This window comes from Staurois parvus, unplaced genomic scaffold (assembly GCF_062004578.1).
Source record: "Staurois parvus isolate SC_StPar_1 unplaced genomic scaffold, SC_StPar_1.0 ptg000025l, whole genome shotgun sequence".
Taxonomy (NCBI): Eukaryota; Metazoa; Chordata; class Amphibia; order Anura; family Ranidae; genus Staurois; species Staurois parvus.
The window spans coordinates 6,456,337-6,479,983 of record NW_028317821.1 but is presented as its reverse complement, the minus strand read 5'-3'; the positions used below and the strand labels follow the sequence as shown (position 1 = coordinate 6,479,983).

The window sequence follows — 23,647 nt, the reverse complement described above, 5'->3', positions numbered from 1 at the left end:
AAACATTAGGCATGGCCAAAACAACTGTTTGGAACATTCTTAAAAAGAAGGAACGCACCGGTGAGCTCTGCAACACCAAAAGACACGGAAGACCACGGAAAACAACTGTGATGGATGACCGAAAAATTCTTTCCCTGGTGAAGAAAACACCCTTCACAACAGTTGGCCAGATCAAGAACACTCTCCAGGAGGTAGGTGTATGTGTGTCAAAGTCAACAATCAAGAGAAGACTTCACCAGAGTGAATACAGAGGGTTCACCACAAGATGTAAACCATTGGTGAGCCTCAAAAACAGGAAGGCCAGATTAGAGTTTGCCAAACGACATCTAAAAAAGCCTTCACAGTTCTGGAACAACATCCTATGGATAGATGAGACCAAGATCAACTTGTACCAGAGTGATGGGAAGAGAAGAGTATGGAGAAGGAAAGGAACTGCTCATGATCCTAAGCATACCACCTCATCAGTGAAGCATGGAGGTGGTAGTGTCATGGCGTGGGCATGTATGGCTGCCAATGGAACTGGTTCTCTTGTATTTATTGATGATGTGACTGCTGACAAAAGCAGCAGGATGAATTCTGAAGTGTTTCGGGCAATATTATCTGCTCATATTCAGCCAAATGCTTCAGAACTCATTAGACGCCGCTTCACAGTGCAGATGGACAATGACCCAAAGCATACTGCAAAAGCAACCAAAGAGTTTTTTAAGGGAAAGAAGTGGAATGTTATGCAATGGCCAAGTCAATCACCTGACCTGAATCCGATTGAGCATGCATTTCACTTGCTGAAGACAAAACTGAAGGGAAAATGCCCCAAGAACAAGCAGGAACTGAAGACAGTTGCAGTAGAGGCCTGGCAGAGCATCACTAGGGATGAAACCCAGCGTCTGGTGATGTCTATGCGTTCCACACTTCAGGCTGTAATTGACTGCAAAGGATTTGCAACCAAGTATTAACCTCCTTGGCGGTATGATTCTTTCCGATTTTTGGTGCTGAAAGCGGTACCATTTTTTTGCATGGAAATATGTAGTTTTTTTATTGTAGGCCTGTAATTCTTAGGAATAACTCACTGAAATCTGTCCGAACAAGAGTCTAGTAAACATCCCGGGTAGGATAAAATTTGAAACACGTAATCATAAATTATAATTTAATAAATAATCATAAAAAATAATAATATAATAATAATACATTTAATTCAATAATATAATCAAACCAAAAACACTGAAATTTGAAATAGAGCGCCAAGTTAGCACATTGCTGAGCAAAGTCGCAAAATCGTTTTCAGTGTCTGATGACGAATTTCCCCACAAATCATTATCACTCAATTCTGCAAGTGGTTCTGATTTACTATCGCTGTTCTCCAGCTGGTCTAAAATCGCTTTTGACCTAAAGGGACGCTTTTTGGATGCCATGGACATTTCTCAGTTTCCAGGCAGAAAGAACAGACAAAATGCAGGCAGGGCGCAGGACAAAGCATTAGGGACAAGATGTATGTGAAATTGGTTGAGACAGCAATGTTTTACTATGTAAAATGTAAAAAAAAAAAGACATTTTTTAAAATTTTTAAATTTCCCGCCGCCAGCGGCGCCCGTACGTCCCGACGTCACAGGGACAGGACACAGAAGCCGGATGCCGGCATCGGCCGGAGGAGATGGCCGGGGACGCTGCAGGGGACACATCGCGGGAGCGCAGGGTAAGGTAAGTGAAGAACAAATGCCGGAGCAGTGCCGCATGGTATTCCCGAGTGTAGCTCGGGGTTACCGTTTGTGGTACTGAAATGTTACCCCGAGCTACACTCGGGAATACCGCCAAGGAGGTTAAAAAGTGAAAGTTTGATTTATGATTATTATTCTGTCCCTTTACTTTTGGTCCCTTAACAAGTGGGAGGCACATATGCAAACTGTTGTAATTCCTACACCGTTCACCTGATTTGGATGTAAATACCCTCAAATTAAAGCTGACAGTCTGCAGTTAAAGCACATCTTGTTCGTTTCATTTCAAATCCATTGTGGTGGTGTATAGATCCAAAAATGTTAGAATTGTGTCGATGTCCCAATATTTATAGACCTGACTGTATACTCAGGCAAAAAAAAAAGTTTAAAAAAACAAGTATGTATTTTAAAAAAGGGTCAGCTTGATGGATCACTTGGTCTTTTTTTTTTCTACCATCACTCTCCTATGTTTCTAATCCACTAAATGGAGGCAGACAATGCTTTCTTGATGTGATGCAGACCTACTGACTGCAGTACTAATTAGATTAAGAATGTCAGAGACATGTCGGACATTTGGGATTTTCTTACTGCTTTTGCACCAGTACAAGTATTGCAGTAACAATCATTGTGACAGCCAGGATACTAGCATTTTCATAAGGAGAGGTAAGCAATAGCACCATTCCTGTTTCTCTTATGGCAGGTTTCTTTTAATGAGAAACTGCACTTTGCCCATTGTGGAGAGGCAGGAGAATGTCACTTCTTTAGAAGTACTGGTAATTTGTTTTTGGCAGGTCAGCAGCAGGGCAGAGGAGCAGAAAAGCAACTGGAAGGAATGGTTAATACAGGTATTTACATAATAAGTATATGGAGTGTCAGTGAGCACTATGGGTGTGTAGAAAGGTATATGCTTCTGGCACTAAAGGACCGCCCTCGGTATCCTCACTAGTGAATGAATCAGCGCTACCAGTCTTAAATGTGAGAGTTCATGCATTATTAATTATTACTGCCCTACTAAAACTCACTAATGATCTATTAACTGATAAAACCAATGGCCACTACTTCGTATTCTTACTACTTGACCTCTCTGCGGCTTTTGATACGGTTGACCATCCCTTCCTCTTCAAAAAACTCCACTCTCTTGGCCTCCGAGACTCTGCTATCTCCTGGTTCTCCTCCTGCGTATCGCAGCACTCCTTCGGCATTACCTATAACTCTAGCTCTTCCTCTACACTCCCTCTTTCTGTAGGGGTCCCTCAAGGTTCTGTCCTTGGACCCCTTCTCTTCTCCATCTACACCTCCTCCCTCTCTATTCTGATGACACACAAATCTATCTTTCTACCCCTCACCTCACCCTTCAGTCTCCTCTCGCATTACTAACCTACGAAGCGACATAAAGGCATGGATGTCACTCCACTTCCTCAAACTCAATCTTTCCAAAACTGAGCTCTTAGTATTCCCCCCAGCCCGTGCCCCCTCCCCTGACTTCTCCATCAAGATCAATAATACAACCATCAGTCCCTCCCCTCATGCCAGGGTACTAGGTGTAATCCTAGACTCCCATCTGTCCTTTCAGCCCCAAATCCAATTGCTATCCAAATCTTGTAGACTTCACCTCCACAACATCTCCAAGATACGGCCGTTCTTAACCTCTGAAACCACTAAGCAACTTATTCTCTGTCTTGTTTTCTCTCGCCTTGACTATTGTAACTCCCTCCTCATTGGCCTACCTCATCGCAGGCTATCCCCTCTTTAGTCTATCATGAATGCTGCTGCCAGACTCATCCACATTACCAACCGTTCCATATCTGCCACCCCTCTCTGCCAATCCCTCCACTGGTTTCCCATTGCCCAACGGATAAAATTCAAAACATTAATAACATATAAAGCCATTTATAACTCTGCCCCAAATTACATCACCAATCTTGTCTCCAAATATCACCCAAGCCGTACTTTCCGCTCCTCGCACGACCTCCTGCTCTCTAGCTCCCTTGTCTCCTCCTCCCATGCTCATCTCCAGGACTTCTCCAGAGCTTAACCCATCCTCTGGAACTCTCTACCCCAATTTATCAGACTATCGCCTACTCTGCTCACCTTTAGGCGATCTCTGAAAACCTATCTCTTCAGGGAACCCTATCCTGCTCTAAACTAATAATGGAATTTTCTACTCCTCCTACCAGTCCATCCCCCACAGTTACTACCTTTTGTATCACTTGCCCCTCCCTCTTAGATTGTAAACTCCAAAGAGCAGAGCCCTCCTAACCCTCTTGTATTGAACTGTATTGTTGCTGTATTGTCTCCCATTATATTGTAAAGCGCTGAGCAAACTGTTGGTGCCATATAAATCTTGTATAATAATAATAATTAATATAGCAATAATTAATATACTGATAACTGTGGTGGTGATATCCGTGACACTGACTGGTCAGCGTTGGGTGATATAAAATGAATAGTGACTGATAGTGAACATATATCAAATGACACAATTGCGATAAACAATAGTTATAAGAAAGTCCAGAAAATAAATCCGTGAACAGGTGACATCCAGTGCTGGTGAATCCGTGAAAAGTATTCCTTTATATGCACTCACCAGAAGCACATATAAAATGCGCATGAACAGCTGGTTTCTTCCCCAGGTAAGTTAGGCAGCAAACCCATCAGTCATAGGAACATGAAGGCCAGGATGATCTCAGATAGGGATGATGACACCAAGCAGCATGCAAACCGCGATGAGAAATCCTGAGGAGTTAGCTCACAAAACAGCCAGAGAAAATCGGCTAATAGTGTAGTACTTTATTAAAGGTACAGAGTATCCACATGGAGAGTACAAACAAACAGTATAAAACAACTCACAGTGGATTCTGTTATTTCTACTGCTGATTAGAACCCTTATTTTCTGTGCTGCTTCCCAATGTGCAGAAGTCTTCTATTCCCCTTAAATTATGTGGGATCTACAGTGCTGGCCTTGCTTTCTTGTGTAAGGGTCACTCATTGGGTCATGGTCTCAAGTTAAACTACACTGTAACTGGCAGCCGGAGGCCATTGTGTACAGTGGCCTTTGAGCACCATGCATGCGCAATGGTCCTATGAATTATCTATGAATTATGCAGGGCTGTAGATAATTTTTTTTTCGGGGGGAGGTTCAGCTTGCAGTATTTTTACCACTGCCCCCCACACACACACACACAACAACTTCTCCTCCTTGAAGGAAGAAAGGGATGGATGGAAGGAAGGAAGGAAGGATAGGTGGAAGGAAGAGGTGGATAGAGGAAGGGAGGGAGGGGTGGAAGGAAGGAAGGAAGGGTGGGTGGAAGGAAGGAAGGCAGGAAGGGAGGGGGGGGTGGAAGGAAAGAAGTGATGGGTGAGTGGAAGGCAGGAAGGGAGGGGTAAGTGGAAGGAACAGAGGTTGGGTGAAAGGAAGGGAGGAGTGGGTGGAAGGAAGGAAGGGAGAGGTGGGTGGAAGGAAGGAAGGTAGCTTGAACTCACGTGCTCAATCAGAAGCAGAGCTGTCGGCTGCTGTGTTCAGTTTCTTGCCCACACCTCCTCTGAAGCTGCACGGACTGGAGTGTGCGCGGGCACAGGGGGAGGCAGAGCAGATCCAGCTTCTCTCCCCTCTTCTCCTATTGGTGCAGAGGATGGAGGGAGGGGCTGGGCAGTGAGAAGAACACAGAGGCAGTAGTGGTGGGAGGAGAAAGGGCTGGCCAGAAAGAAAACTGAACCATCAGGTATGTTCTGTGCAGCGGTGGGGGTGGTAACAAGCAGCAATTTCCTGTATGGCTTTCAAGGAAGCAGCTGGAATCCACTGGAGGGAGAGGAGGAGAAGACACTTCTCCTCTCCCTCCTGCGGCTTCCAGCTGCCTCATTGAAAGCCATACAGGGGATTGCTGCTTGTCACTGCCCCCACCACCATGCCTCCCACACACCCCTAGTCCTGGCACTGCTTGCCACCCCCACCTTATTTCCACTTGTGGGCAAGTGGAAATCTCGAGGGCTGCAGGAATGATTGGCAGCTCTCCTCTGGGGAGGTTCAGACCCCCCCCCACCCCTTATCTACACCCCTGGAATTATGGTATACCTGTAATGATGATGCTCATTGGGCCCATTAAAAACTGTATGTGGCAGCCATTTTGTTCAGTTCATCCCAGCCATTTTGTCAGAAGATGAGGCATAGCCGCAATGACCTTCCCCCCCCTCCTCCTTTCAGTTTATATAATCCACAAGCTCTTAGTTGCATGCCAGACACCTCTTATCAGTCTTATAGAACTGGCTGATTCTAACCCCATTACACATGCCAGTGCCCCATAAAGCTGTCTGACTTGCCGCTTGAGTGACTGGAGTTTTAACAGATACCTGCCAGCTCTTCTCCCTACCATAAATACCTTAGCAATAGCATAAATACCTTATCATATTCCTGATAGACTGGTTATCAGCCAAGTCGCTAATATTCAGTATATTTCATAACTCAGGAAATAATAACAGCAAAGCCAGAATAAGGACATATTTACTTCCGTTAGTTAATTTGTAGCGTTTTAAATCCAAACACCTATAGCAGACGATATGGGGAACCACTGGCACACGTTAACGCTCCTAGGTAAAGTAGACATCCCAAACCTGCCACATTTATATCCATTTCAAAGCTAGTTTCATGCTGGACAATAATATGCAGATCAGCAGACCGAAACTTGTAGGTATTCAGAGATATTATTACCTATAGAAAACTATACCTGGGATATAGTCATAAACACAGTGACATTCCAGGGACACTCCGCAGCCACTTAATCGGTCAGATGGTCTCTGCCAACACCCCCCTTGATGCCAAAGAAATGTAGACTGCAACCACAATGGTTAGCTCTCGTGTACCATCAAATGAAGAAAGATCTGTTATGAGAGCCAGCATGTCACCTTGCTTATTGACTGAAGTCTGCTGAACTAGGACTTGCATTTCCATTTTGTACCCCTTCTGCCTTCATAAAACAATTGCAGCGCTAATTATACATATAACTTTAAGATCCAAAAGATGAATAATAATTCTACACAGATGACAGCAAAGTCTATGTAGGATTCCCATATATAGATAGAAATTGGTGCATAAGAAAGTGAATTCCAGTCCAGAAAGAAGACCGTCACCTTCCACACAAATAAATTGGCCTCGTACCAGAAGGTCTAACTGCCCAAAGGGTCGACCAGCATGAGCAATGTAATATATCCATCTGATACTGCAACCGGTCTTCAATAGAAATCATTTTAAGAGCAATCAAAGATGCTTCTCCAAATTAAAATTCTGAGTAGCAAACTAAATTAATTTAAGACAAAGTTGTGACTATTGATCTCTTCATTCCTCGCCTTTGTGGCTGTGAAGATATCCTGATGGATGGGACAGCAGTTTCCCAGCAAAAATTCTGGATTTCAAACAGACCTTTGGAATGAACGATAACTTTCTTTCAGAAAAGAGTCAGGTGCAGAAAGTGAAACTAAGGCTGGCCATACATTATACAATTATCTTCCAATTTTCTGCCCAATTTCCTTTAGATTTACCTTCAACTGTGTAGTGCAAGGGCCTGCCTAATTGGGTACAACTGAAAGTGTTGTTTAGGTTTGTCCTCCTATTAAATGGTTTTTGGTAAATCTAAACCAAAAATCTCCAGATAATTGTATAATGTATGGCCAGCCTAAGCCACAAGAAATCAAATCTTGGATTTCATAGGGTAAACTGCTCCTGGCAGGGGATGGGTTAATTTGGCCCCACTAGAAGCCATGGGAGAGAAGACTAAATAGAGTTTTGTGCCCTGGCCAGTGACTGATGACCATCTGCCCTCTAGTCTTCAACTGACTACCCTTCTGTCTTGCTGTTGCCTTGTTGTCTCTTTGTTTCTTTGTCATACTTTTTTTTCTAAACATTTTATTTGCACCATTTTTCTACTTTTTAATTATTAAATCATATTTTGAAAAGTGTTAAAATTGCCTGTAATGCCCTGATGCAAACTAAAAGAATTCCTGTCTCTTTGAAGAGTACTACTGTAGTGTAAATCTCTGTGTGACAGTGTGTGTTACAGACATTTCCTCTAAATTTATAATTATTCTTGCTAATATAGTGGATGTGTGATAGGCCGATCCTATCTGGTGGCAGATTGGAGTTTAAAAGGCTAATTCCTTAGTTAACTTAAGCCAGTGACAATTGCTTTCAGTCTGTTGGCACCTAAATTGTGGTCTCGCAAGCTGGAAAATATTTGTTCAGTATGGGACTGAGAGCACCATTGTTGCGTATCAGTGACAGCGTGGTGTGAGGTTGACTAGTCATTTGTCATGAGTTGGTGAAAAGGGCTGTGGTCTGACACTGCTTTCGTCACAATACCTAGTTCCAAAGAGGGGGATCAGGGGCTGTGAACGAAGTAAAGAGAGCATGCTCCCCAACCAGAAGTTGCTGTGACAGTAAAAGTGGGTGTTGCAGGAAGTTTTTGAGGGAAACATTTATTATTTTAAGCTGGAATCCTTAATACTAATTTATTACAGCAAAAAAAAAATAGAGCCTTTAGTATACTGACCTTCACATGAGTTTTACAGGTTGAGGGACCCTGGCAGCATGGCGGAATGGTGCTTTTCTGCTAGATTGGCCACTGCAGCATCTTCGCCCACATGCTCCAGTGGTCTAAGATCCTGATGTCATCAAGACCAATGCAGGGTGGTTGGGGGAATCAGTCCTGTTGTGGTATTGTATTCTGACAGCAGGGAGACTTCTCTATTGTCAGAATACAATGATCAGTGTTGTCAGCTATAGCCGGCGGTACTGATCATTTGGGAAAAACCCGACAGGCTGGTTGTACACAAGTCGATTGACTTGTGCTCAACCAGCCTGCCCATACAGGGATTGAAATTTGTTCAGTCCCTGATTATTTGGCTGAATTTCGATCCATGTATAACTGACTTAAATGTGAACTTATTTCAATGGCCCATCCCCCTTATAAAAGGCTCTTATTTTATCTAATAATTGCTGTAATAATTGCTGAGAATAGAGAAAGAGACAATAGCAGAATGGAAGGTATAACCAATCCCGGAAAGAAACAAGGCATTCATGATCTGTGTTTGAAAGTGTTCAGTTACTGGCTGCTCTTTCACTTCCACTTGTAAGAAGAGTACACTAATTTGAACTATCAGTGGGCAGTAATAGCCATACTTTAAATGCAAACCTCTAAAATGCGGCGTCAGTCTTTTCAAACACAATATTTGAATTAATTTGAAAATAAAAAATATTGGTTTCAAGTAAAAAATATTAGAGCTGAAATCTGGGTATTTTTTAAATTCCACCTTGCACTGGGGTTAAGTGCAGGATAATTGGAATGAACAGAAATGCTTACCTGAATTTGTTCTCCAGCAGGCTGTACAACTGGTCACTGAAGCCATTTTACTTTGTTTCTCCTCCATTCACAGCCTTTCATGCACTATCATGTAGAATGCAGGACCAGTGGTTCTGTATTGTGCGTACATTAAAGCGGTTCTTCAGTCCTATTTGTGAAAACTGAAAGTCAGCAGCTACAAAAACTGTAGCTGTTGCCTATTAGAAATCAGCCACTCACCTGTCCAGAGATCCAGTGCCGTTCTCACCCCAGAGAGTTTTTTCACTGCTCTTCACCCATATGGAAGAAAAATATATTTAAAATATATTTTAAAAATATTCTTCCCAAATATATTGCCCTGTATTTGAAATGCTACAATTTTGGCCATATTCAATATGTTTAAAAAATATATATATGTGTGACTGCTTGCAACTTTACAGCCGCCTGCACACCATGCATGCACAAGCCACACTGCCCATTGATAATGGTCCCACAGTCTCTTGGGACTTGTGACATGTCCCAAGAGACTGCAGGGAGCAGAGAGGGAAGGCGAATTTCGACTGGAATCACCTAGGCGGTAAGAGCAGAAGTGGGAGCGGGTACCTGTGAAAATCAGGTACCCACTCCCTCCCCCAAAAAATCCAATTTTGACAGAGGAGGGGGTATGAGGAGGAACAGTGGAACTTCCCCTTTTGGGTGAAGTTCCGCTTTAAGAGCCCACATATACCCTGAGAGCTTTGCAGAGCACTTTGTTTTTACAGCTTTTTCCCTATTTTGACATGACTACCCCCTTCAAGAGGTTCTAAAGGACAGGAGACAGAGGTGGGCTTTCCAATCTTGTGAATGGTGTGATTGGCTGTGACAGCAGTCACATGATTGGAAGTTCATGACTGCAGGTATGTATCAGGAGCTACCCATGACAGCTTAGTCAGAGGCGTCCCTAGGGTTGCTGTCACCCAGTGCGGTAACACTTGGTGACACCCCCTCTGACACATCTTGCCGCTACACCGGTGTCACCCCATATAGGTTGCATGCCGACGATCCCCGCAGGATCGTCGGCATGCAACCTATACGGGGTGACACCAGACTCGCTCCAAGAAAAGGTAAGTTGTAAAGAAAGCCGATGATCCCCGCAAGATGGATCAGATCCATCCTGCAGGGATCGTCGGCATGCAACCTATCGTAGGCTTGCTTTACAACTTACCTTTGTGTGGAGCAGGTCCGGTGTCACCCCGTGTGGTCGGTTTCACCCGATGCGGACTGCACCCCCCGCACCTGCCTCAGGACGCCACTGAGCTTAGTTACTATGCTGGGAGCACACAGTGAATGCACTCTCATCACAAAAAAGCCATCCCCCATGCAGCGGCTCACCTTCTGTTAACAATTATAACATTTTAGATTCCTATTTCAATTTCAGAGAGGTAGGCACTAGTGTCAACAGGCTTTGGGCTTGTGTCAACTTGTTTTTCCGGCGCATTTTGCATTTTTGTTGCTTCTTTTATGCCTTTTGGGGGTTTTTTTGGCTAATAGGAAAGTCTGTTCATCTAGTGTGACTTTGATGCGACTTTGATGTGACTTTACACTCTCTGGCATTCAAGTAGCATCAACATCATATCAAAGCAGTGCAGAAACCTTTAGATGTCCAAAGTCACATGTTAGGGTTGGGGTTAAGGGCTAGGGTTAGAGTTAAATGTTAGGGTTGGGGTAAAGGGCTAGGGTCAGCGTTAAGTGCTAAGGTTAGGGTCAGGGGTGGACTGACCATTTGGAAACTCGGGCACTGCCCGAGGGCCGGGGTTCAGTAGGGGGCCCCATGAGATGCCCCTGGTACCTTTTTCATAGGCTTTTTTGAGTTTGGGCAAGGACAACGGGGCCCCATGATGCCCTATTGCCCGGGGGCCCCATGAGTTGTCAGTCTGCCCCTGGTTAGGGTTAACCTTAGCCCTTAACCCAAACCCTAACATGCGACTGTAGACACATAAAGGTTCCTGCAATGCTTTAATGTGACTTTGATGCTACTTGAGTGCCAGAGAGTATAAAGTTGCATCAAAGGTACATCAAAGTCGCACTATGTGAACAGAACTATCATACTTTCCTATTTGCGAAAAAAAAAACCTGCAAAATGTCACAAAAACAAACACTTGAAGTCTACTATACGCAAAACACAATCTGCTGAGGGAAAAAAATTATTGACCCTTTCCAAAAAACGCACACGTTCAAACGCACAGATGTGAACTAGTTAAATAGGAAACCATGTTAAATGGTCTGTAGTGCATTTCTGCAAACTGGAAAATGCGCTGAAATCTACAAAAGTGTGAACCTAGGGTTAAGCAGGATTGGCATTTATATAGACATGTATGAGAATGCAAATCCCGCTTGAAGAAAACAAAAGCCTGCCTGCACAGGCCGTAAATCTACCTAGTGAGTACACAGAGAGCTATAAAATAAATCTTCATCCAAAACCTACAAAAAAGGGTTTGGATATACATACACGTTTGGATATACATACACTTTTGGATATACATACACTTGAACTCTTTCCTATTGCCCTTTTTTCGGTTCATATGTAAATGTTCTCTCCTTTTACATCTTGCAAGTTTGCTTTTGAATCACTTCATTAAAAAATTTTATTTTATTTTATGCATACATTTATCATGTATTGTTCCAGAAAAGGTGTGTCTCAGTGTCTTTAAAGCTCATTATGAGTAGATCACAGTGGTTTAGAGACACCTATTGAAGTAGCCAACTTTTCATTTCATTGCACAACATCATCATCCCTTGTCCGATTTGCCATAGAACAAAATGGGACTGAAATGCAGACAGGATCTTATCAATCTCAGATGTCTTTGCTGGCTGGCACTTCTCAAAACATGAATGCTCACCCCAAGCAGCCATTTATGTTTAAACCTACAGGAAACAGTGTGTTATGAACACCAAGGGGAAGAGTTACTAAAACCGGTGCATATATAATCTGGTGCAGCTTCTAGATTTTATTGTCAAAGTGTTATTGAGCAAGCTGAAGTCTGAATCTGGCTGGTTACTAAGCATATCTGCACCAGATTCTGTGTGCATCAGTTTTAGTAAATCTTCCCCCAACTGTCTTATGAGGGAGAAAATAATGATTATAGAAGGTTTTCCAAGCTGCCTAATCCTCATTTCCCTCAGTTAGTCTTAGCTTGGGAAAACGCACTGCTGCCTCTTTGCCTTGGTTGCTAAATGTCCCTGTCCTAGATCTGGTGGTCAGCATTGGAGTTTATAACAATATATTAATTCTAAAGACATTTTAGATGTTACTGTAATACTCTCACATTACTAACCTACTAAGTGACATATCAGCATTCATTTCCTCAAACTAAATTTTTCCAAAATGGAACTCATACTACTTCCTCCAGCCCGTGCCCCCTCCCCTGACTTCTCCATCAAGATCAATAATACAACCATCAGTACCTCCCCTCATGCCAGGGTACTAGGTGTAATCCTAGACTCCCATCTGTCCTTTCAGCCCCAAATCCAATCACTGTCCAAATCTTGCAGACTTCACCTCCACAACATCTCCAAGATATGCCCATTCTTAACCTCTGAAACTAGTAAGCAACTTATCCACTCCCTTGTTATCTCTTGCCTTGACTATTGTAACTCCCTCATTGGCCTACCTAATTACAGTCTATCCCCTCTTCAGTCTATCATGAATGCTGCTGCCAGACTTATCCACATTACTAACTGTTCCATATCTGCCATCCCTCTCTGCCAATCCCTCCACTGGCTTCCCATTGCCCAACGGATAAAATTCAAAACATTAACAATAACATATAAAACCTTTTATAACTCTGCCCCAAATTACATCACCAATCTTGTCTCTAAATATCACCAAAACCATCTTCTCCACTCCTCACACAACCTCCCGCTCTCCAGCTCCCTTGTCTTCTCCCATGCTCGTTTCCAGGACTTCTCAAGAGCCTCCCCCATCCTCTGGAACGCTCTACCCCAATCTATCCAACTATCACCTACTCTGCCCACTTTTAGGCAATCTCTGAAAACCAATCTCTTCAGGGAAGCCTATCCTGCCTTCAGCTAATATTGGAATCTTCTGTCTTCATATCAGTTCATCCCGTACAGTTATTACCTTTTGTACCACCAGCCCCTCCCTCTTAGATTGTATGCTGCAAGGAGCAGGGCCCTCCTAACCCTCTTGTATTGAACTGTATTGTTGCTGTATTGTCTCCTGTTATATTGTAAAGAGCTGAGCAAACTGTTGGCGCTATATAAATCCTGTATTATAATAATAACAATACTGTATAATGCTGCTTTTTTGGACCAAAAGTAGAAATTCAGTGAATAATGGAAGTTCCACTCTTCCTCCTCTGCAATTAATGACAACTGTTTTTTTTTGGTGGAACAGGTACCTAATTTTGATAGGTACCCACTCCCCACTTCCCCTGGAATCGCCTAGGCAATTCCACTAGAAGTTAACCCCCTTCCCTCCCCACAACCTCTTGGGACACGTCACAGGTCTCAGAAGGCTATAAGTCCATTCATACAGGGCAGCACAGCTCGCACATGCACATTAGTGATCTAGCTGTGAAGCCGCAAGTATTTGCAGCCAGCTCCCACACTAAACTTGGAAGAGCCAGGGACCTGAAGAACTGGTATGGGTGAGATATGTTATTATAAAAAATCAACAGTTACAGTATTTGTAGCTGCCATTTTTAATTTTTTAAAACCTGACTGAAGTAACTCTTTAAAGAATAACTAAAGGAAAAACTTTTTTTTAAAAGTGTTGGATAGAGTGAAGAGGGATTAGAACACCTGCCAGTTTTTATTGCTGTCTGTGCCCCGTTATGGATATTCATGCTCTCTCTTTTTCCTGTTTACTGTTGTCACCGAAACTGAAAGTAAACTAAAATTTAAAATTTTGTGTTGTCCCCAGAATAGTAATAAAGGGGAAACCTTCGCAGTTCTAGTGTTCTTATTACATTGTTTGTGAAGATTCCAATAACGGATTTTAATTCTGCTACACCGTTGATAATCTATCCAACCTTTGTTCTTTGGCACTAGTGACCTTGTGGACCCCCAAGGAATTCCCTTAATTTTGAAATTTTGGGCTATGGGACAGGAAGTGAAGGAAAATCTCCCCAATGGGACACAGATGGCAAAAAAAACTGTTAGGGGTTATACGCTATCCAAAATGAAAAATACGTTTTGCCTAAAGTTCTACTGTATCATTGTAGTCATCACTGAAACAACTCCACTGACCTCTATAACAAGGAGTCATACCTGAGGAGGTTACTATATAACCTGCATTTATCTAGTTTCTAAACACAGCTCAGGATTACCATAAAATAACCCGTGATAACTGTCATCAACTGACTATGGATCCATACTAATAACAGTTGTTTAACACAAATGACACAGCTTAACAGGACTATTGTAGAGAGTTAATAGCTGCATTCAACACCTGCTCCGCGCTGTCGCTATCTTTAATCCTGCAATGAAGGAAATGTTTCCGTTTCAGGCCGAGCATAGAACTTTCAAAGAACCATTTATATAAAGTCATTGTTTATTCAGAAAAGAGCATATAGCTGCATTACAAATAGAACAAAGCTGCCAAATTTACATTTAACTAGAAAAAAGACCAATCTGAAACCATGGAGACAGCATGCAGACATGGGCCCAGATACCCCACTGTCATAAATGGCAATTCCAAAAACAAAGATCATTTACAGTAGAACTTCAGATAAATATTGGTTGGAACAGCTACATGAATATATGTTTGAAATACATGAATACTAACTGATTTGGCTGACAAATATCAATAATGGTGTTCATCAACTCTTGTATTTCAGACAACTCTGCCCACATTATTACCTAAGGCAGGTGATCTCACTTTTATCCAAGGCTCATATACAATACAGTTTGGTCCGGTTTTCACCCCTAATCAGCTAATCCAACATTGGTTCGTTTATCACTGAGCTTTTCCCACTGTGCAATGCTTGCCCTATTTCTTTCATTCTGAGCAATTTGCAAAGCTAATATAATTATAAAAATCAGCTATATTATTACAGGATCACAAGAGTTTGGGACAACTTTTCATTTGTTTGCCAGGAGTTTGGCTTTAAGAGCGCTAACAGGAGACAGAAGCAGAGGGAAACCCCCCACCCAATAGTAATGGGGCTGGTTTACTCATGGAAAATAGACTGTGCACTTTGTAAGTGCAGTTACGCCAGAGCTTAGCAAATGAGGCAAAGCTTCACTTTGCAAAGAATACCCAATCACAAGTAAGAAAATAAAATAAAAACAACAACATTTTTGCTTCCACATGATTGGATGATGGAAGTCAGCAGAGCTTCCCCTACTTTATTAAAGCGGAGCTCCACCCAAAAGGGGAAGTTCCGCTTTAAAGACTGGCCAACACTCCCCATTAGGGATTGGCACTTTTGGGGTGGGTACCTGAAATTGACAGGTACCTGCCAAGGCATTTGGAAGCAGAAGTTATCCCCCTCCCTCCCTGTAACGGACCCCAGACACCCAACGACTGGGTATCTCCGTCAAGAAGCAGATATACCTACCTGAGCCCGATCTCGGTCCAGCACTGTGCCCACTTGGAGTAGCTCTCTCCTTTTCTCTTTGCTCTCAAAGGTTTTGCTGACAGCAGTTGGAACAATTTGTCTCCTGCTGCTGTCAGTCAAAACCTGTGATGAGGGAGCAGAGGCAGGGCTGAACCACACTGTGTCTCTATAGATGCAGGCAGCACAGCTAGTGATTGAGCCTGCAGGTGTGCCATAATAGGAAGCAGCTTCCTATGTTGGCACACTGAGAAGAGGAGCAGCCAGAAGTGCCGGCAGGGGGCCCAAGAAGAGGAGGTTTGGGGCTACTCTGTGCAAAACCATTGCACAGAGCATGAAAGTATACTACTGTATGTTTTTATTTTAAAAGTAAAAAAAAATTGAAAAAACACTTTAACCAGTCCTATTTTGCATATTAATTCTTCATGGTCTGCATTATTAGGGGACATATCAGGGATTAGTTCTACAAGATGTCTGTCTTTCCCACCTCAGAGAACATTGAGAGTTATGGTATTATTACATAGCACGGTAGAAGAGTAGATTAAAAAAAAACAAATATTCCAGCAAACATTTTATCAGGTAAAACATTATGCAGAGCCATTTTATATAATACATGTTATATATTTTATATGTATAAAATATAATATATTATATATAATTATATAGCAATTATATAACATTTATATAATAAATAAATAAAAAATTATATATATATATATATACCGTATTTTTCGCTCCATAAGACGCACCTGACCATAAGACGCACCCTAGGTTTTAGAGGCAGAAAACAGGAAAAAAAAATTCTGAACTAATGGACTGCAGACACAGTACAGGAGATGACCAGAGACTGCGGACACAGTACAGGAGATGACCAGAGACTGCAGACAAAGTACAGGAGATGACCAGAGACTGCGGACAGTACAGGATATGACCAGAGACTGCGGACAGTACAGGGATGACCAGAGACTGCGGACACAGTACAAGAGATGACCAGAGACTGCGGACACAGTACAGGAGATGACCAGAGACTGCGGACACAGTACAGGAGATGACCAGAGACTGCGGACAGTACAGGGATGACCAGAGACTTCGGACAGCACAGGGATGACCAGGGACTGCGGACAGTACAGGGATGACCAGAGACTGCAGACAGCACAGTAGATGGCCAGAGACTGCGGACAGTACAGGGATGACCAGAGACTGCAGACAGTACAGGAGATGACTGCTGACCTTTGGGGAGGGAGGGGGAGTGGGTACCTGAGTTTGACAGGTACCCGCTCTTACTTCCGCAGAGTTTTTTTTTTATCTTACCTGTTCCTCTATCCAGCCGCGCGCTGTCTTCCCGGCTTCTGTAGTGTGGGCGCTAGTCGGACAGCCGGATGCCCAGTGCGCATGCGCGAGAAGCGCTGCGCTTTGTGATTGGTCCGGCGGCTTCTGGGATCTGTCATGTGTCCCAGGTACCGCCTTACCATTCACAAAGAGCACTGCTTCTTCCGCATGCGCACTTGGGACCCGGCTGTCACGCACACTACAGAAGCCGGGAAGACAGCGCGCCGCTGGATAGAGGGACAGGTAAGGTCCCACTGCAGAGCTGAGCGGCCGGCCCGGTATTCTGACACGGCGGCGGTGGAAATACCGGACCGACCGCTCTATATTCGCTCCATAAGACGCACTGACATTTTCCCCCCTTTTTTGGGGGAAAAAAAGTGCGTCTTATGGAGCGAAAAATACGGTATATATATATATACACACACGTTTACATACACAGTATATGGTCAAGTAAGTTCACTTTCAAGTTCATTTTATCTATAGGCTTTCTAACAGCGTAATAAATTCACATTTTCAGTGGTCTCAGAAAACTGTACAAAGATACTACTTGGATGCACTGTACTTTTTCTACTAAAGGGGATATTTTATTACTTGGCTCAGTAAAGTTGTACTGTCACCCAATCATGTGAAAAGTACATTTCAATTATATTTACACTCCTTTGCACATGATTGGATGTTCAAAGTAAACCCAGACTTCCCAGACAAAGAGAAAGCGTGCACCTTTTTAGCAAATACCTCCCCTAGTGGGTATATATATATATATATATATATATAGCTATATTTCAGGGTCACTCCACGTTTAACAAACAGAAATAATATTACAAGCTGTAAATGTTTAATAAGTAAAAATCTCAGTTGGTGTCTGGGAGTAAATGACTATTTAGTTCAAGTTACAGGAAGGCATGTTAGGGTTTTAGCCTGAAGTCATGAAATGGAGAGCACTGTTATACTGACCATGTTGTTCCTTTATCGGAGACAAATAACTGCTCTAAATAACCAAAATTATGGCATAGATGAATACATTTGCTTAGGTTTTCAACATGAGGTATGACTGATTGTATAGAGTATGTATGCCGTAACTAAGCAGAAATGATATTGTCTACCATGCAGATACTTAGACCAGGCATTATGGGCACATCAATCATAAAATCAATCAATAATCAAGGGCTCAGCTCTTACCCTGGCTGACTTCTATGTCCTGGCTTAGTGTCTCTGTACTGCTGCTGTGAGAAAGTCTTGGTACAATGGATAAAGAGTTTGTAGAAGATTCAGAGATGTCCATTTGTGTAAGGAAGGAGCAAGGTGCAGGACTTGAAGGAACATGAGGATTGTGCTGGGAGTGTTCCAAGGTATGACAAGTCTCATTGTGAATGTGTGGCGTTTTCCAGTGGGATATTCCTATTGCAACTGGTCCATTCACTTCAAATCCTACAGAACAAAAATACTGATTAAACAAGCCACAAAATACCTGCAAGATAAATTATTCTTCAACCTTAGCAGCAAATTTACAAGAGGAATCACGAGGACTTAAAATAATGTCATAATGTATGTGTTTTTGGTTACCTAGTATTTTCTAATCTATCTAACATCTAGTGATGAGACTTCCAACTTTTTTTTTTTTTCATGGAGAGGACAATAAAAAATATAACATACCTACAACTGAGGCCCCAATGTATAGGTCCAGCTGTCTGACGTTCCCTGTTGATCATACCTACTTAGTGAGTAACGTTGTTCCTACCTATCAGAATTTGGATTTGGCTTCAGTGCTCAATCCTCCCTTAGGCCAACAGATGACAAGAATGGCAACAGAGGGGTGATTCCTCAATGAATTTGCAGAGCTCTATAATCACATCAAAACTATAAAGCCAAGTATAAATTTATATACCAACTCCCCCGATTAAATTCCCAAACAAAATAATAGTTTTGAAAGGAGTTCTTTAAAAATTTCTTCAGACTTGCTTGCATTGACGCTTGGGAGTTTGTGCATTGAAGCAAAGTGCATTAAGGCAGCCCATTCATGTTGAATGTGGAAGACAGAGGGGGGCGCCAAGCAGATCAGAGTGTAGTAACCAGGTTTATCAAGAAAATTAAAAACAGGTTTAGTTGCACGAATAAGTGAAAGCATGCCTCTACAGTCAGTGCCAGCTTCAAGAGATGAATGGCCAGATCTCAGCAGCCTCATCCACTACTCTTCTGGAGCTGCTGTGGGAAGGCGCCATGGAAATCGCAGGAACCGCCACAGGAAAACCTTGTGGACACTGCTGAGCAAGACTTTTCTTCTCAGAGAATAGCTGCAGGAACTCCCCCTTCTGTGTTACTTCTTGTCTTCGCCCCCCTACCCACCATATAGGAGTTACATTTGTTTCCAAGAAGGGCTTTTTTTCAGCGGAAACACGGGGGAATGAAGTTCCGGCACCTACAGCGCTGAATGTATACAATGGCACGGTGTACTGGAGGGTCCATTGATGCTGGCTCCTGGGGAATCTATTGTCACTGGAGGGGATATATTGTTGAGGGAGGGGTTCATTGTTGCTCGGGGGGGATATTGTTGCTGGGATGGATCTACTGTTGAGGGAAGGGTCTATTATTTCTAGCTGCTGGAAGGTCTAACAATGCTGGCTACTAGAAGATCTATTGTTGCTGGTGGGGTTCTAATGGTGCTAGGGGTTGATCTGTTGTTGCTGGGGGTGTTTGGTTGCAAGGGTCTGTTGTTGCTAGGGCAAACTACTGTTGCTGGTGGAGGATTGATTGCTGCTGGGGAGATCTGTTGTTGGTGGGGGGGCTATTGTTGCAGGCTGCAGGGGATCTATTTTACTGCTTTTCTTGTTACCATTAGCAAATTCCATGCAACTTACTTAACAGCACAAAATGATACTTGGTTCTATTTTCTATAAAAGGGGTGGTACTGGGAGGTTGATAGGGAATGGAACGACTGGATGGTGCTCAGAAGTGGGAAGGGTAACTTGGAAAGGGGAGTACCTGCACCTATTCCCCACATGGAAGAAAAATATATTTGAAATATATTTTAAAAATATTCTTCCCAAATATATTGATATATACTTGAAATACTACAATTTTGGCCGTATTCAAGATATTTCAAAATATATTTCAATATATATACATATATATATACTGCATGTTTAAATGCATTTTTATTACAAAATATATGAAAAATATTTTTAAAAATACATTTCAAATATACTCTATGTCTTTAAAAATACAAATCTACATTTTTGGAATGCATTTACAAATATATGTAAAAAATATGTTAAAATGACTTTTTTATGTGTTAAAAACAATCTGAAAAATATATTTAAAATATATATATTTTTAAAATTTATTTCAAATATATTTTTCTTCCGTATGGGTCTCTGAGAAAAAAAGCAGTTTCAAAGTAATGTTTTAATAGACCCTTTCCATGGTACATTTACTTTCCCTGTTAGAAGAGCACCAGACACAATTTATCTCTATTTTTCTTTGTTTCATTCATGTTGAATAGCCTGGTAGTGCACCTACAATGCTTTCACCAAGGCCATGCACTGCAATGCGCAGAATCTGTTTAATGGTGTGCTCTGGAGCAATTGTATTAGCAGTTACTCTATGTGTACATTGGGGTACTATTCTGTATGAAGCAACGCACAAACAAATTATTAAATTAGCTGGATAAGAAAGCTGTGCTCAAACCAGTCTGGAAAATACTTTGTTACAGCATATTCCTACAGCAGCAGTAATATACTGAAAGACAGAAACTTTCATTCAATTTAGCTGGCTACAAAAAACTTCCCTACATATAGGGGATGATTTACTAAAGGCAAACAAGCTGTTCACCTTACAGTATTTTCCCCTGAGCTTAGTGAATGTAGTAAAATTTACGTTACAAACAATATCCAATCACATGCAAGGAATTTTAAAAAAAAATGCTTTTTAGCCTGAACATGATTGGATGTTGGAAAATCCCAAACAAGGTGCAATATCCCTTACCAAAGTCAGCAGCCTATTTGCCTTTAGTAAATGAACCCCATAAACTGGTACATAGGGGGTTATTTACGAAAACTGGAGAGTGCAAAATCTGGTGCAGCTCTGCAGCTTCCAAGTTTTGTTGCCAAAGCTTAATTAACCACTTCCAGTCCGGACACTTTTACCTCCTTCCTGTCCAGGCCAATTTTCAGCTTTCAGTGCTATCACACTTTGAATGACAATTGCGCGGTCATGCAACACTGTACCCATATGAATTTTTTAGCATTTTTTTGAGACATAAAACTTTATTTTGGTGGTATTTATTCACCGCTGGGATTTTTATTTTTTTTTTGCTATATAAATGAAAAAGTCCAAAATTTTTAGAAGTGTGTTTCTTATACAATTTTGCAAATAAATAATCTTTCTTCATAAATCTTGGCCAAAATGTATTCAATTATCTTTTTAGTAAAAAAAAAAATAACCCAAATTAGTTTATAACCAAACATAATTTTTCCAGAAAAATGTTTACATTTATATTTTATTTTTTTATATTATTTATGTTTTTTTTTTTTTTTACATACTGTCACCCTAGCAGTACAGAGTCACCATGGTGATGATTTTTTTTTTTTTTTTACACAGATTGCTTTTACACCCATAAAGGCTGTAAAAGCAATCATTTCTCCTTCTCTCTGGCTGCATTCTTGTAGTCATTGAGAAATATTCACAACAGTCTTGTACCATGTGACAAGCTGTGACCAATCACAGCTTGTCACATGGTACAAGACTGTTGTGAATAGCCTGGTACTATGTGATCTCTGTGATCATTCACAGATTTCACACGTAGTAAGCAATGATGTCAGAAGTGACATTTTGCTTACTACTCTTCATGTGATCACTGATTGGCCAATCAGTGATCACATGATCGGCACCTCACACAGAGGTCCCGTACAATGATCCAGAGGACACAGCGGGCACTGGATCGCAGTGCTGCGTGCTCCCACGGATATAAACGGCCACCGCTCCTGCACTGCTCCTGTCCAGCCGTTTATATACATGGGCTGGACGGGAAGTGGTTAAACAAGTTGAAGTTAGAAGCTGATTGGTTACCATGCACAGTTGCACCAGCTTCCAAATGCACCAATTTTAGTAAATCTCCCCCACTTTCTCTGTTTGTCAACATAAAGTAATTGACTTACTAAAAGCAAATAGGCTATTTGCTTTGCAAAGGGAAGTTGCACTTTGCAAGGGCCCAAGACTTTAGTGAATGTGGTGAAATTTCCCACTATCACATGCAAAGAAAATTGAAATAAACACATTTTGGGTTACACGTGATTGGATGAAGAAAGTCCGCAGAGCTTTACCTCTGCTGCAAATACCCCATGGTATTTTATGGCATGTATGTAGAGAAGGTTCTACGGCAGAATACTGAGAAATAGGTTGTGTAAAGCAGGCCATACATGGGTCGAATTCCAAATGATTTTTCGATTGAAAATTGAAAACATTCTTCATTCTGTAATCCAATGGTGCCACCAATGATTTTGAAAATCAGTCATTTTTCACGAATTTTTCAGCATGCCCGATAAACGAAATGGGGAGGAACCACGAAAATCGGCCAGTGCCATTGCACCACTAACAGAGTGAAATTTGGCCAATTATTCTTAGGTCCAATTTTTTTACGTAAAATCGTTCGGAAATTGACCCATGTATGGCCGGCCTAAACAGCCTTTCGCAAGAAATAGCTAGCAATGAACTGAAAGAATATCTGTTGTGATGTTGCCTCACTCACAAGTGGTGGCACATTTTTCCCCTAAAACACATAGAGGTTGATTTACTAAAACTGGAGAGGGAAAAAATCTGGTGCAGCTGTGCACAGAAACCAATCAGCTTCCAGGTTTTATTATCAAAGCTTAAAGTGTTACTAAACCCAGGACCCTGCATTCACTATATCTGGCCTCCCACAGTACACACAACATGGAAGTGCAATTATTTTAGTAAATATAAACTGCTAAAAACCTTTTCTCATCAGCAGTTAGTGCAGTCTTGTGACTTCTATCAGTGTCTAGCCAAGCACTGGTTAAATCTTGTAGGATAGGTTTTCATTTTGCTCTAGGAATATGCAGAACCCCTGACCTCTGTCTGGACAGGGCTGATTGGCCCTGTGCTGATCACATGCACTCTCCCAAGAAAAAGAAAAACTCTCTAGCAATACACACCAAACTGAGCACATTGATCATAAAGGTTTTATATGCGCACATTCCTTCTTACCTATAGTGATCTGACTGACGCAGCTGTAGTAACTTGTCCCACTAGAGAGGTTATTGTAGCTTCCACTGTTTGGATCCGTGTCTGCAAAATAACAAACATTGCATGAGAACTTCAAGGGATGAAACTAGCTAGAAGATTTTATTATTATTACTATACAGTATTTATGTAGCGCCAACAGTTTGCTCAGCGCTGTACATTATAATGGGAGACAGTACACGAGACAGTACAGTAACAATACAATACACGAGGGGTTCGAGGGCCCTGCTCCTTGGAGCTTACAATCTAGGAGGGAGGGGAGAGTGGTACAGGAGGAGATAGCTGTGGGGGATGGAGTGGTGGGAAGAGCGGAGGAGATCAGCAATTAGGTGAGGGCGGGGTATGCTTCTCTGAAGAGATAGGTTTTCAGGGTGCGCCTAAAGGTGAAGAGGGTAGGTGACAGTCTGATGGATTGGGGTAGTGAGTTCCAGAGGATGGGGGAAGCCCTCGAGAAGTCCTGGAG

The 23,647-nt window shown here is 42.0% G+C and overlaps 1 protein-coding gene across 2 annotated transcripts in view; it reads right to left on the bottom strand.

Annotated features, from left to right (window-relative positions):
* The window catches only part of ANO4 (anoctamin 4), a 273,092-nt gene that overhangs the window by 233,656 nt on the left and 15,789 nt on the right, over positions 1 to 23,647 (bottom strand). For both annotated transcript variants that reach the window (XM_089694243.1, XM_089694247.1), the window contains exons 2-3: positions 23,149 to 23,229; positions 18,106 to 18,354 (exon numbers count right to left, since the gene is read on the bottom strand). In XM_089694243.1, the coding sequence (XP_089550369.1) occupies positions 18,106 to 18,354; positions 23,149 to 23,229 (330 nt within the window). The remainder of the gene's footprint in view (positions 1 to 18,105; positions 18,355 to 23,148; positions 23,230 to 23,647) is intronic.